Source organism: Myotis yumanensis, unplaced genomic scaffold (assembly GCF_028538775.1).
Source record: "Myotis yumanensis isolate MYYU_CA2020_CCGP unplaced genomic scaffold, mMyoYum1.0.hap1 SCAF_21, whole genome shotgun sequence".
In the NCBI taxonomy this organism is placed as follows: domain Eukaryota; kingdom Metazoa; phylum Chordata; class Mammalia; order Chiroptera; family Vespertilionidae; genus Myotis; species Myotis yumanensis.
In genome coordinates, this window is record NW_027223772.1 from 13,533,694 (window position 1) to 13,548,289 (window position 14,596).

The 14,596-nt window shown below is 57.5% G+C and overlaps 1 protein-coding gene across 1 annotated transcript; it reads left to right on the top strand.

The window, feature by feature from the left end:
• Positions 1-7,026: 7,026 nt before the first annotated feature.
• Positions 7,027-14,262, top strand: NXNL2 (nucleoredoxin like 2). Its single transcript, XM_070400869.1, has 3 exons — positions 7,027-7,512; positions 12,373-12,537; positions 13,807-14,262. The coding sequence occupies exons 1-3, from the start codon at positions 7,211-7,213 to the stop codon at positions 13,820-13,822; spliced, it is 483 nt and encodes a 160-aa protein (XP_070256970.1). The 5' UTR covers positions 7,027-7,210; the 3' UTR covers positions 13,823-14,262.
• Positions 14,263-14,596: the final 334 nt, after the last annotated feature.

Genomic DNA, 14,596 nt, shown 5'->3' on the forward strand with positions numbered 1-14,596 from the left:
GTCTGCAGAAAATGTAATATTATAGCAGCATTGTTCATAATAGCCCCAACTTCCACCAGCCAGTGAACGGCCAGCACAACGCTGTGTCCACACTGGGACACTGCTCAGGAAGAGGAATGAATGACACACGCAGCGTAAGGAACCTCAAACACACAAAAATGAAAGAAGCCAGATGAAAAACATTACACGTATGATTTAATCTACAGGAACTGTCCCATGGAAGGAAAATTAGACATGGAGAGTTGATTACTGTTGGCAGAGCAGGAAGGGGTATTCTTTAAGAAGAGGAAGAAGTAGAAGAAGAAAAAGAACAAAAATATGAACAATAAATGGCAATAAATACATACCTATCAACAATTGAATCTAAAAGTCAAAATAAACAAATAAGAAATCTAATGAACAGAATAAACTGGTGAATAAAATAGAATTAGAGGCATGGAAATGGAACAGACTGATGATTCTCAGAGGGAAGGGGGGTTGGGAGTGGGAAGAGATTAAACAAAGACCTTATATGCATATATGCATTACCTATGGTCACAGACAGTAGGGTGGTGAAGGCCTGGGGTAGGGCAGGGACCAGGTGGAGGGGGGTAATGAGGGGAATAAAAGAGGGACAAATGTAATAATCTCAACAATAAAGATTTAAAAAAATTAATAAATAAGAGAAAAACAAAGGAAAGCTGGTAGGAAGGAAAGGCAGGAAGATGAGGAAAGAGCTCCATGTGCTCACTGCTGGGTGGCTCTGGGCCCCGGCGGGAGGCCGCTGCGGGAGTCTGCTTGCCTGGGGACAGCAGTGCTTGCTGGGTCTGGGCTGTGAGGCCTGCAGGTGGCCTTTCCGATGCTGACTGAGATTCTGCCTGGAACTGAGGGAGGGGCTCAGTCCGGAAGAGGGGTGGCCCATGAGAAAGGCAGAACCGGAAGAGGCAGCAGGCAGACCAAAGAGGCAGTGTGACCAGCAAAGCAAAACACCACACACACACAGAGAAACCCCCCAAAAGAGCAGCTGAGTATGAAACCTTGTGCATTTTATGTTGACTCCCCATTGTTTGTTACCCAAAACCTTGTGCTTTAGGCTAAGGTAGCTGGGGATTAATTGTGTCTGCCATGCTCGGGGGCCTGGGAGCTCTTAGGGTGAGGACAAGTGGAGAGGAGGACTCAGGTCACCCAGGCTGAACGGAGACCCTTCCTGTCACTCCTGGGAGCCTCATGCAACAGGAAGGGCCCGAGAAGGCCCTTGAAGACTGCGGGGAGAAGGCCTCTAGACAGGAGGGAGGGAATGAGTCACCCTCCCCCGGGCGCCTTCGAGGAGCCCTGAGGGAGAAGTACACACACACACACACACACTCTCTCTCACACACACACACACACACACACACTCACACAACGAGTCAGGGCAGCCCCGGAGGAGGAGGAGGGGCCCCTGGTGAGTACACAGAGCTCTTTTTTTTTTTTTTTTTCACAGAGCTCTTTTCTCAGCCTCCACTGTGCTCCCCCGGGCGCCCTGGAGGAGAGGGAGGGCTGCCCCAGCGTCAGCCCTGGGGTGGCTCCCTAGGTGGGCTGCTCTCCTGGGAACAGACACCTGCCCCTCAGCTCACAGCGTTTACACAAATAATCGGATATTTCTCCCGTGGGTGGGTGGGTGGCACTAAAAGTTTTGGAATGTTTTCTCCACTCCGTTCACTGTTGTGATATAAGAAAAAAACGCCAAACAGATCAAAGTAGAGTTTTGATATTTAGAGTTTAGGGACATTCCATTCATCTTGCTTCTGAGATTTAGCAAAAGTCATGGGACTCCACATACAAGATTTACTAGTATACTGCTCACAGCCCCTCTTGGTTTTTCCCTCTGATTTCACTATACAGTGGCACCACAGTTCTCAAACTTAATTCATTCGGAAGGCTGCTGAGAAGTGATTTCTTCGAAAAATGAATCATTTTCCCCCATTAGAAAGAATGTAAATTGAATTAATCCATTCAAGACCCCCAGATAATTCCCTGTTTTAACTTTCTTTAATCTATAAATAAACACTTTAAAACAAAAATAATCCCTAGCTAGTTTGGCTCAGTGCATAGAGCATTGGCCCACGGACTGAAGGGCCCTGGGTTTGATTCCAGTCAAGGACACACACCTCGGCTGCAGGCTCGATTCCTGGCCCTGCTTGGGGCGCATGCGGGAGGCAACCCATGGATGTGCTCATCTGCTTCTCTCTCCCCCTCTTTCTCCCTTCCACTTTCTCTAGAAAAATAAACCAAAAAACTATTCACTAGTTTTGTGTTTTGTCTGCGTTTTAACACTTGCCTGAAGTGAAACACGGCACTGTCAATGAACAGATTTATCGCAGGGTTTGCTACTTCTTTGTCAGGGTGATATTTCTCAATAAAGCTGCATTTCTGCTCATTTCCCAGCATTCCCTTGATGAGTGAAGTAGGAATGGCCTCCTTCCCTCCTCCTCTGAAGAGACTCCTCAGCTGCTGCCTGTGGCTGCTCCTCTGAAGGTCCTGGAGCTCCTGGGTGGTCAGCTCAGTGCTGTGTCCTCACCAACTCCTCCCCATCGCCACCCACCTCCAGGCCATGGACTTGCCCAGGGACACAGTGTCCCCACAACAGACAGGCTCCCTCACAGCCCGCACAGGCTCTGTCAGCAACAGGCTCCGGCCACAGTTTCTTCTAGCTCAGCGGTTCTCAACCTGTGGGTCGCGACCCCTTTGGGGGTTGAACGACCCTTTCACAGGGGTCGCCTAAGACCATCGGAGAAAACATATATAATTACATATTGTTTTTGTGATTAATCACTATGTTTTAGTTATGTTCAATTTGTAACAATGAAATTGGGGGTCACCGAAACATGAGGAACTGTATTAAAGGGTCGCGGCATTAGGAAGGTTGAGAACCACTGTTCTAGCTGTTTGCGTGGTCCTGGAACACACTCGCCCATGCTCTATGAGCCTCACGCAAGTGAGGATGTTAAAACGCTCCTTCCAGGACCCCCTGAGGGTTAACTTAGTCTCACAGGTCACCTCACAACACCTCTGCCCTGGCCGGAGGGCCCAGCTGGTTGGAGTGTCGTCCCAAACACCAGAAGGCCTTGGGTTTGATTCCCAGTCAGGGCACATACCCAGGGTGTGTGTGTTTCTCTCACGTTGATGTTTCTCTCTTTCGCCTTTCCTCTCTCTCTGAAATTCAATAAAAACATATACATTTTTATTGAATAGAGAATATTCAACAATATACTGGGTGAGGAGAATAAAAAGAAAACCACCTCTGAAACAGGACCTTTGTGTGGAGTTAGAAACGACCTGCTGGCCCGTGGGCTGGGGCGGGAGCTGCAAGTGGGGAGGACCTCGCAGTGGGGAGCTGTGCTCCTCCAGCAGCTCTGCTCCCAGCCTGGGGGCGGGCAGCAGCCCCCGCCAGGACAGGAAGTGCCCCGAGGGCATTTGTGTTTCCCAGAGGTATGTCTTCACACATGGGGCAAACACTTCATGAATCCACTCAATAAAACACTGCCTGTTTCCCCAAGCTTTGCTAGGAGCCCTTCATGTCGAATTCAACTTGTTTTTCATGACATTGTTTTTCTTGAAAACGCGAGGGTTTCAGTAGATGCTTCCATTTGAAGTCCACTCCATCCCACACTGCAATCAGTCCAGCCTGCCCTCCGCTGGCTCATGTCCCGGCACTGACTCCTGCCGTGTGATGTCGGTCCTCTGGGCATTTTCTCCAGAAGAGGCCTGTCTCATCACAACTGAACACTCGTTGGGAACAAGTCCCCTGGCCCTTAGGGATTGTTCAGATTCCATCACGAAATTACCCGCAGCTGCTTTGTTAGAGCCGGCAGCCTCGTCGATGAAGGCCCTCTTTCTGGCATCTATCCAGGCCTAACGAGCCACGGAGCCACCATCAGCCCTTGTCCGGGTGTTCAGGGCAGGCTGCAGCATCTTTGCTTTTTCACATGTCACTGCCTCCGAAATGCTGTCACCTGCTGCTTGTTCTTCATCCAAATCAACAACAATTTCCTACCCCTTCAATTGCCTGTGATTGTTGTTTCGTGAGCACTTTCACAGCCTTAGCAACATCAGCACTCTTGATGGCCTCTTTGTGTTTTAAAAGTGTGCTAATGCCCTAACTGGTTTGGCTCAGTGGATAGGGCATCGGCCTGCGGACTGAAAGGTCCTGGTTCCATTCCGGTCAAGGGCATGTACCTTGGTTGTGGGCACATCCCCAGTAGGAGGTGTGCAGAAGGCAGCTGATCGATGTTTCTAACTCTCTATCCCTCTCCCTTCCTCTCTGTAAAAAATCAATAAAATATATTTAAAAATAAATAAAATAAAAAGTAGAAGAATCTGTCTTTAAAAAAATAAATAAAAGTGTGCTAATCATTGATTTCGCCACACCATACTCGGTAGCCAGATCAGACCTCGAACATCTCTATCATATTTGCAATTATTTCTTTTTTAAGTTCTATTGTTGTTCTCACAACTTTCCTTTTCACTTTGTTGCTATCACTAACCTTAGGAATCAATATGACTTACTGTACGTATCTATAATAATAAAAGCATAGTATGCTAATTAGACTAGACAGCCAAACGACCTTCCGGATGTCATTCTGGATGTCCTTCCAGATGAAGCCGCAGCAGCGGGGGCTGAGGCAGAGGCAGTTAGGGGTGATCAGGCAGGCAGGAGAGGGGTTAGGGATGATTAGGCAGGCAGGCGAGTGGTCAGGGGCAATGAGGCAGGCAGGCAGAGTGGCTAGCGGCAATGAGGCAGGCAGGGGTGATGAGGCAGGCAGGCAAGCAATTAGGACCCAGCGGTCCCAGATTGCAAGAGGGATGTCTGACTGCCAGCTTAGGTCCCATGGGATTGGGCCTAAACTGGCAGTCGGACATCCCCTGAAGGGTCCCGGATTGTGAGAGGGTGCAGGCTGGGCTGAGGGGACCCCCCATGCAAGAATTTCATGCACTGGGCCTCTAGTTTGATAATAATAAGTAGCAGCAAAAGCAAAAAATATTCACAGCACAATTTCCTGAGATGTTAACAATTTGAGGTTTAGTGGTGAACTGACCCATACTCATGCACTCTCTCCTTTGTTTGTCACCTGAGAGACATGTAACTGACCATACAGGTATCAGCACAAAAGGATTGTTGGGTTGAGAACTGAAGTTTTGTTTGACAACGGAGACATTTTCCGTGAACAACTTGACCGAGAACCAACTTGTTGGAGATGGGAGACTTTGGAGAATCGAGGTTTGCCTGTAAATTCCTACTCTTCTAAGATGACAGTGAATGGGGGCTTTGGTAGCGCTCTTCATGGGCCATCTGTCCGGCAACAGAATGTGAACTTAGCCCTGGCTCTGCCAAGTGCATAGTGTCCCAACGTGTCAGTCTCATGGTGCAGAGAGCGGAGGGGTCAACCTCGCTCCAGGTGTCTACCTCCACCCCCTCCGCAGCCCTGCCCCTCCCTCTTCAGAGCAAGCACAATGAATTGTCCTCATTCGCCTAGGGTTTTTGTTTGTTTGTGTGTGTGGGGGGGGGGGGGGGGGGAGGTTGGGGGCGGGGGGAGGGTGCAGACAGGGTGAGGTGCCTGCCCTCTGAGTCTGAGGGCAGGGGGTCATCCTGTCCTATTTCCATGTTTGATGTTTTGTTCATCATGAACTTTTGGGCATTAGTTTTGAGTTTTTATTTTTTAAAATATATTTTTATTTATTTCAGAGAGGAAGGGAGAGGGAGAGAGAGATAGAAACATCAATGATGAGAGAGAATCATTGATTGGCTGCCTCCTGCACGCCCCACCCTGGGGATGAGCCCACAACCCGGGCATGTGCATGTGCATGTGCCCTTGCCAGAAATCAAACCCAGGACCCATCAGCCCACAGGCCGACGCTCTATCCACTGAGCAAAACCGGCTAGGGCAATTTTGAGTTTTTAAAATATTGCATTAGTACCCCGGCCGGTGGCTCAGTTGGTTGGAGCATCCTCCCATACACTGAAAGGTGCGGTTTGGATCCCCTGTCTGGGCCTGTGAGCGGCAACCAATCCACTTCTCTCTCACCCTCTCTTTTGCTCTCTTTCTCTCTCCCCCTTCGTCTCTGAAAAATCAATAAAAAACCCTTGGGTGAGGATAAAATAAAACATTGCATTGGGATAGTATTTTTCTTGATCACTGAGTTATGGCTCCTTAAATTCTGTGCCCAGGCTCGTGTGCTTCCACCCCGGCTGGAAGCTGAGACTTTGCTCCCAGGCCTCACGGGTGCGGGACACTTCACCCTTCCGCTTCTTTAAGAAGCTGCCTCACAAGTACATCGTGATGTCAAATGTACTGTGAGTGCTGATTGCTGACGCTGGACTAATGGGAACATTGGGCTTCATTATACTATTTCTACTGTTATGTATTCTTGAATATTTTCATAATAAAAAATTAAAAATAAATAAAGATTTAAAAGAAGCAGCAGCAGCTCCCTCAATTGCAGGACTCCCAGGCCAGGCGCAGGATGTCCTGCAATCCCGGGAAAGAACGGCCTCCACCCCGCCCTTGCCCTCCGGACAGAACCTCCAGGGCCTGCTGGTCGGTGAACACCAGGCAGGTGGGGCGGGACCGAGCGCAGGGGGGGCGCCGCGAGGTGGAGCGGTGGGCAGGCGCAGGGGAGGGTCGGACAGGAGAGGAGCGCGTGGGCGGAGAGCGCGGAGACTGCGGGGCGCTGCGGGGATGGGAAGGGAGGGGAGAGGGGCGGGGCGGGGCGCGGCGGGGATGGGAAGGGAGGGGAGAGGGGCGGGGCGGGGCGCGGCGGGGCGCTGCGGGGATGGGAAGGGAGGGGAGAGGGGCGGGGCGCGGCGGGGATGGGAAGGGAGGGGAGAGGGGCGGGGCGGGGCGCGGCGGGGCGCTGCGGGGATGGGAAGGGAGGGGAGAGGGGCGGGGCGCGGCGGGGATGGGAAGGGAGGGGAGAGGGGCGGGGCGGGGCGGGGCGCGGCGGGGAGAGCGCTAGGGCTCTAACGGGGCCACTCGCTGCCGGAGGCGCGTCGCGGAGCTGCTGCGGTGGCCGCTGGAGCCGCAGGCGTCCGAGTTGACCCGCCTCCTCCCCAGTGCGGACGCTGCTGCCCCAGTCGCCGGCCGCGGCCGGTGTTGATGCCCGGGAGGGTCTTGCGCCACCACCGCACGGAACGGGGAGAAAAGAAGTGACCACCCGCCGCAAGCGACCGCCCGCGCCCTCCCCGCCAGCCATGGTGGACGTGCTGGGCGGGCGGCGCCTGCTGGCCCCCGGCGGCGCCTGGGTGGAGGCCGAGGCGGCGCTGCAGAACAAGGTGGTGGCGCTGTACTTCGCGTCGGGCCGCTGCGCGCCCAGCCGCGACTTCACGCCGCTGCTCTGCGACTTCTACGCGGAGCTGGTGGAACAGGCGCGCCCGCCCGCGCCCCTGGCCGTGGTCCTCGTGTCCACCGACGGCAGCGCCCCGGAGATGGAAGGGTTCCTGCGGCAGCTGCCCGGCGCCTGGCTGGCGCTCCCCTTCCACGACCCCTACCGGCAGTGAGTGTGGCCGCGGGGTTCGCCGGCGCCCCGCATCTCCCGCCGCCCCCCCCCCCCCACCACCCCGCGTCCCGCCCTCCTGTCCCTGCAGCCAGGAGCCCCGGCCCGGGTCCACGTCGTTTGGCGCAGGTTCCCAGCGAGGCTGGAGCGGTTCGGGGACCGGGGCGGTCGCTCCCGGAGTCCGGACGCTCCGGCTGCAGAGCCTGCCTCTCTCCGAGCTGCGCGGTGCTGCGGGGCGCGGAGCCCCACCTCACGGGGGGACTGAGTGTGAAGGGAGGGGACTCGGGAAGTCCCTCTGTCAGAACCGGAGCCGAGGGGTGGCTGCCCAGGCCAGCGGTGCGGGGCCCGGCTCGGAGCCCGGGAGGGGAGAGCCCAGGTTCATTTTTACTGCGCGTGACTGGCATGTCCTCGCCGGCAGCGCGGTCCTGCACCAGCTGTGGGACCGGGTGCCGGCACCCGCGGAGGAGAGGCCAGGGGTGACACAAACCCCTGCCTTGAAGCATCTCGCGTTCTTGTTTAGAGACGTGACAGCGCGGACGCTCAGCTTTGCTGGGTTTCAGAGTTTGTGAGTCAACTAGAAATTGGCCGTAGTTCTCCCCTGGCTGCGCACGGGCACCGCAGCGGGGTTGGGGGGTGGGGGGTGCTTACGGGAAGAAGGAGGAGGGGGAGGGAGGACTTGAGGGTGGGTTGGCAGAGGGAACGTGGCTCGGGCCCTCGCGTGGGCATCTTGGCGGTCCCTGTGGTGTAAGCTCCAGGCTTGGGTTAAATCGGCTTCACGGAGTGCATTACCCGGCCCCTCGGCGGGCGCACGGGAGGTTTCTGGGCTTTGTTTACAGAGCACCTGTGCATTTCCCTGGGGATTATGGTTTCCCTGTGGCATGAACCCTCCCAAATTAATTGTCCTCAAAGGGCATTCTTTCTGGGCAATTAAAAATGGAAGCTACCTTTGCAAGTCCCCTGGAAGTGTGATTCTTTCTCCAACACCTGCTTTCATGACGGGAGGGGGAGGTGAGCCGGGCAAGCCCACTTCTCTCACAGCAGGAGTAGCGACAGACGTCAAAGATAAGTCCAACTGACCGGACTCACTCGGCAAAGGGATGCATTTTAGCATCATGGCTAGTGCCGGTGGTAAAATGCCTTTTGATTTGCTTAGTATTCAAGTTACGCACAGCTTTTGAAATAACACAGTTTTGAAAGTGACAATTTCCTAGCTGGTTTGTCTCAGTGGATAGAGCATAGGCCTGCGGCCTGAAGGGTCCCGGGTTTGATTCCGGTCAAGGGCACATGCCCGGGCTTTGGGCTTGATCCCCAGTGTGGGTGTGTGCAGGAGGCAACCAATCACTGATTCTCTCTCATCATTGATGTTTCTCTCCCTCTCCCGCCCCCTTCTTCTCTGAAATCAATAAAAATATATTAAAGAAATAAAGACTGTAGGGAGCATCCAGGCAGCAGGGGGGAAGGTCCTACTGTGTTCAGAACATAGCACTCTGCTTGGTGCTACGGGGCTGGGGGGGTAACCTCCGGGCCCCTGGGTCATGGCGAGGGCCCTGGCCTGTCTTCCCTCGGTGACTCTTATTGGTGGGGTGTTCTCTGTGTCCCCATGTTGCTGATGGAAGTGGAGCTCTTGGGGTGCCGCACGAACAAGAACTTCTGAGGCCTCCACCGGGGGTGAGGTATGGTAGGAAGCTTTATTGATGATGTAACATTAAGGGAGTTCCCCACCGAGGTGCCATCTCCCTCTGCGCTGGAAGAAGTCCATATTCAGGTCTGGTCCAGCATCTGGCTGGCTTAGCCTGTGTTCCCAGCTGCAGGCCATTGCCTGTGGGGTCTGCGGCCACATGCCAGGCAGGCTAGCTCGGGTCACGGAACAAGCCAGTGCCAGGAAGCAGGAGCGAAGCAAGAGGAGAGAGAGAGAGAGAGAGAGAGAGAGAGAGAGAGAGAGAGAGAGGATTCCTTTGTCTGTGGTTTTTAACCAGGAGCTTATCCAATGAATCCTTCAGGATTTTGTGCACTTGCAGTGGCTCCACCCCCTCTAGCCAGTTATCCTTTTCCAGGTTAGACTGACAGGCCAGCGCCTTCCCTAGGTCACCCCGACTTCACTGCCCATGCATCCCTTTCCCCCTTGTTGGGCCCTTTCCCGCAGTGATCTGCAGGGAGTGGACGAGGGAGCGTGAAGTTGCATTTTGCTGGCGAAGCTGCCCAGATAACCGTGCTTACAATGTCTGGCCTCCCTTTTGCTGTCTTCCTATTTGTAATATGAACTGGTTAGTTACGATGGTAACAGCCGTCCATTGGTGACTGCTGATGGTGAGTCGTGGGAGGAAGAGAGGAACCCACCACAGAGCCCCCACAGGTCCCGTTGGCATGGCTGGAGGGCGCCACCGCCAAGGCCCCGGCAGAAGGAAAATGCCCAGGTGCTCACCTTGTCCTCAGAGCTCCTTAGACCTTGGCTTTGCAGTGCAGCCCCGGCAAAACCAGTGCGAGTGCCCCTCCTCTGCCTGGACAGGGACGTGCTTACTGGCATCCCTCAGCCGCAGGCGGTGTGGGCAAGAGGAGGGGTGACCTCCCAGGCCTGGCTTGGGGCAGCACCACTGACCGGCCACCCTGTCTGGCTTACTTCCCTGTGTTGTGGGCCCAGGAAGAAGTAACAACACATTTGCCAGCAGGCGTTCCTGTGGCGTGTGCCCTGCAGGTGAGACCTGCTCAGTGCTGATGTCACACGCGTTTTGTGATTGTTCCTTGACCACACTCACGCTCACTTGGGCTCAGGAGTATTCCCTCCTTGACCCCCCCCCCCCCACCTGCTCTGGTTCTCACCACTGCCCCGCCCACGGCCCCATGGATGGAGCACCTTGGCCTCCAGGTCACCAGTTGAGACGGATGGAGAACCAGCCGGCCATGGCTCATGTCCCGGGTAGAGAACAGCCCCAGCAGAGCCCTCAGAACCATGGGTGAGTCAGTGCATGGGCCAGGCTGCTCGACTGTGGCCTCTCCACCTGAGGGCCCAGCTCCTTCTGGACTTCCTGACCCAGCGCATCCGTCAGGCCCCGAACCTGCTGAGTCTGTGGCTCTCCAGTCCTTTCCTGTCTTTCTGATAATTTCTACTTCAGTTAGGTCCTGGACTGCTAGAATAGTCTAATCGGCCCCCCAGCCAACAAGGCACAGGCTGTTCTCTCTGGGCACAGCTCAGCATCCAGAGGGGATGGAGCTGAGTCCAGGGAGAAGGTATGGCTCCTGTGCGGCTCCAAGGTTACAGTTGTCCCCAGGCAGAGGCTGCCAGCGTGAGGATGTGAGGGCCACACTGTGACTCTTTCAAGATAAACTGGAGAAACAAAATGTCCATCCCAAACCTCCTCCTTGCTCCTCAAAGCCCAGTTTACTGTGTCAGAGCTTGGTTTAATGTTGCCAGTGATGAAAACAGCAGCAGCAAATCGAAGGGAAACACATATCCGCTTAGCTGGCGGGAGCTGGTCTGGAGGAGGGAGCCCCTGCGGGTGCAGCTCCAGGCTCCGCCTGCGCTGTCTGCTTCAGGCCCAGGCTGTGGGGGTGGGGGGGAGGTGGGGGGGTGGAGAGGGTGGGGGGGTGGGTGGAGGTGGGAGGGTGGGGGGGGTGGGGTGGGGGGTGAGGGGAGTGGGGGGGCGGCCCCATCCAGCCCCTCCTAGTGATAAGAGTGACTGTGGTGTCTTGGCTGCGCATCCTTCCACCTTCCTCTTTCCTCGTGCTCCACAGGGTGGCACTGGTTCTGAGTCTGCTTGTGTCTCCAGTTTGGGATTGTAGTATGCTCCATAGTGCTCTGTGTTCATTATTTTGTAGCCTGCATTGCTGTTTCACATACACTCTATGGCTATTTAGTTTTTAAGCTCATTCCAAACAATTACTTTCTGTTGGCTTCCAGTTGCAACGCCATATTATGGTCTGATGAAGTGGTCCGTGCACACTGATTATTTGACATTTAGTGAGACTCCCTGTGGCCAGAGCAGGGCTGGCTTGTCCCTGTGTCAAGGTGTTTGAAGTGGGAGTAGGTGCCTTGTGTGTGTGTTCCTGCCCCGGGGAGAGCAGTCGGGCCTGGTGCTGGAAACAGTCGGGACCTGGATGGAGATGTCCGGGGAAGATTTGCTAACACGAGGTCACGTGCATTTCCCCTTCCACTCAGGTCCACATCCTGAGGGTGACAGATGAGGGAAAGCAGATTGCTGTTGGCGGAGGCTCTTGTGGGCACTGGAGGGGATGGCCACCAGCCGCCCTGTCCTGAGGGCAGAACCTGGGCAGGGTGTGGGGAGATTTGCAAAACGAAGGAGGAGGCTCCTTTCCCTAAATAAATGCAAACCATTGTGTGAAAGGCCTCTTATGGGGTCACATGGCGGTGAAGTAGCCAAGAACAGTTTCATCCACAGGTTGTCAGCAGGCCCTTGAGTGGGAGGGGCAGAAAGCCGAGTAAGCTTTACCTTTACTTCGGACTCCTAGAATTTTAACTGTCACCATTCTATCCACCTGGTATGTTCATCCTCTGGAGATGTGGAGAGGAGTTTGAATGTACTGGGGTTGTGTGAGGCTTGGAGTTGCACTGCGCGGCACAATAGCCATCCTCGTTCCTTAGATTTAAATGAAATGAACTGAGATGAAAGCCACAGCAGCCACGTTGTGAGGGCTCCTCTGCCCCTCGTGTCTGGGCCCTGGTCGTGGGCAGCACGGGCCCGAGCAGCCCAGCTGCTGACGCTCTGGGACAGGCTGGCGGAGGGCGAGGACGACGCAAGAAGGCAGGAGGCTCCCGGGGCACCTGGCGGGCGTGGCCGGGAGGGAGTTGGCTGGGGGCACAGCTTCCCCGCCCGCTGACCCTGGCCTGCCCCCTTCTCTCCGCAGTGAGCTGAGGACCAGGTACCGCGTCACAGCCACCCCCAAGCTTGTGATCCTGAAGCCCAGTGGGGAGGTCATCACCGACAAAGGGCGCAAGCAGATCCGGGAGCGGGGCCCGGCCTGCTTCCAAAGCTGGGTGGAGGCCGCCCAAGTCTTTCAGAACTTCTCCGGGTGAGGCGCGCTCTGCGGGGACCCGGGCAGGAGTGGGGCCCGGCGCTGCGGCCAGCACTTGGGGAGAAGGGGATGGGGTGCAGCGGAAGCGCGCGGTGTCCCCGCCCCAGCCCGGCCCGGCTCCCGCGGCCTCCAGCTGTTCCCACTTCTTAGCGCCGCTTCCTCCACCGGCGCCGCTGCTGGCTCCGCGCTGCCCGAAACCTGTGCGGAACCTGTGCGGAGCCGGCTCTCCCCGCGATGCAGGAGGCGGTGTATGTCCTGGATCTCACCGCGCGGCTCTGTCTTCACCGCCGCAGCTGCCTCTCAGCTGTGCGGGGCTGCGCGGGGCTGCGCGGGGCTGTGCGGGGCTGTGCGGGGCTGTGCACGGGCTGTGCGGGGCTGTGCGGGGCTGTGCACGGGCTGTGCGGGGCTGTGCGGGGCTGTGCGGGGCTGTGCACGGGCTGTGCGGGGCTGCGCGGGGCTGTGCCGGGCTGTGCGGGGCTGTGCGGGGCTGTGCCGGGCTGTGCGGGGCTGTGCGGGGCTGTGCGGGGCTGTGCCGGGCTGTGCGGGGCTGTGCGGGGCTGTGCCGGGCTGTGCGGGGCTGTGCGGGGCTGTGCGGGGCTGTGCCGGGCTGTGCGGGGCTGTGCCGGGCTGTGCGGGGCTGCGCGGGGCTGTGCACGGGCTGCGCGGGGCTGTGCGGGGCTGTGCGGGGCTGTGCCGGGCTGTGCGGGGCTGTGCGGGGCTGTGCGGGGCTGTGCGGGGCTGTGCGGGCTGTGCGGGGCTGTGCGGGGCTGTGCACGGGCTGCGCGGGGCTGCGCGGGGCTGCGCGGGGCTGTGCGGGGCTGTGCACGGGCTGCGCGGGGCTGTGCGGGCTGCGCGGGGCTGCGCGGGGCTGTGCACGGGCTGCGCGGGGCTGTGCGGGGCTGTGCGGGGCTGTGCCGGGCTGTGCGGGGCTGTGCGGGGCTGTGCGGGGCTGTGCACGGGCTGTGCGGGGCTGTGCGGGGCTGCGCGGGGCTGTGCGGGGCTGTGCGGGCTGTGCGGGGCTGTGCGGGGCTGTGCGGGGCTGTGCACGGGCTGCGCGGGGCTGCGCGGGGCTGCGCGGGGCTGTGCGGGGCTGTGCACGGGCTGCGCGGGGCTGTGCGGGCTGCGCGGGGCTGCGCGGGGCTGCGCTCCGGCTCCTCCCGCGACCACGCCCCCAGGAGGAGCACTGCGCCTGGGCCCCGAAGGGTGCTTTTCTTTGTGATGTTTTCTTCTGTTTCTGTGCTCACATTTATTTTTAATGAATAATAGGATCATCATGTCCTAGAAAGTAGTGACAGTGTCAAGGCTGTGTAGTCCCGTCGTCAAGACCAAACCTCGCCGGCTCCGGCTCCGAAAGGACGCGGAGCCCCCGCAGGTCTGAAGCGCAGGAGGCGCCTGGCTGGGAGCAGTGGGTTCGAGCCTCCGCTCGGCTCGGGTCAGAGCACATACAAGAAGCGACCCATGGGTGCGGAAGTAAGGGGAGCAACACCTCTCTCTCTCTCTCTCTCTCTCTCTCTCTCTCTCTCCCCCCCTCCCTTCTTCCCTCCCACTCCTGTCCTCTCTCTCTCCATCAGTAAATTAAAAATAATAATAAAGCTCATATAAACTCTGTTTCTTAAAGAAAGAAAAGAGCACAAGGGGAGCCACAGGTTCCGGTTTGTTTGCAGCAGGTCCTGCCCGCCTCGCTGGGCAGCTTGCCCCGTGGCCGGGCCGCCAGACCTTCCCTCCTTTCCAGCTGCACTGTGAGGGGGGGGGGGGGGGAGGGCAGGTGAGGTACCCACACCCGCCCCCCCCCCCCCCCGCCCCCCGACCAGTCCCCTCCGCGCCCCACTGCGCTGGTCCTGGTCCGGGCTGGGAAGGGGAGCGAGCTGTGCGCAGGACCCAGGGACGCCCCAGCTCCCTGGCGGCCTGGAGAGCGCGGGGGGGGGGGGGGGGGGGGGGGGGCGGGGGCGGGGGAAAGGCTTTGGCCCAGAGGTGAGGGCTGGGCCCTGAGGGGAAGGCCGCGCTGTTGGCTTAACCAAAAGGGGGGGGGGGGGGCGGGGGGGCGGCTCCATGCTGT

Excerpts from the sequence above, each read along its gene's own strand:
- NXNL2 (XM_070400869.1), top strand. The coding sequence starts at position 7,211 with ATGGTGGACGTGCTGGGCGGGCGGCGCCTGCTGGCCCCCGGCGGCGCC. Across the intron at positions 7,513-12,372 it reads TTCCACGACCCCTACCGGCA|TGAGCTGAGGACCAGGTACC; the intron begins GTGAGTGTGGCC and ends TTCTCTCCGCAG.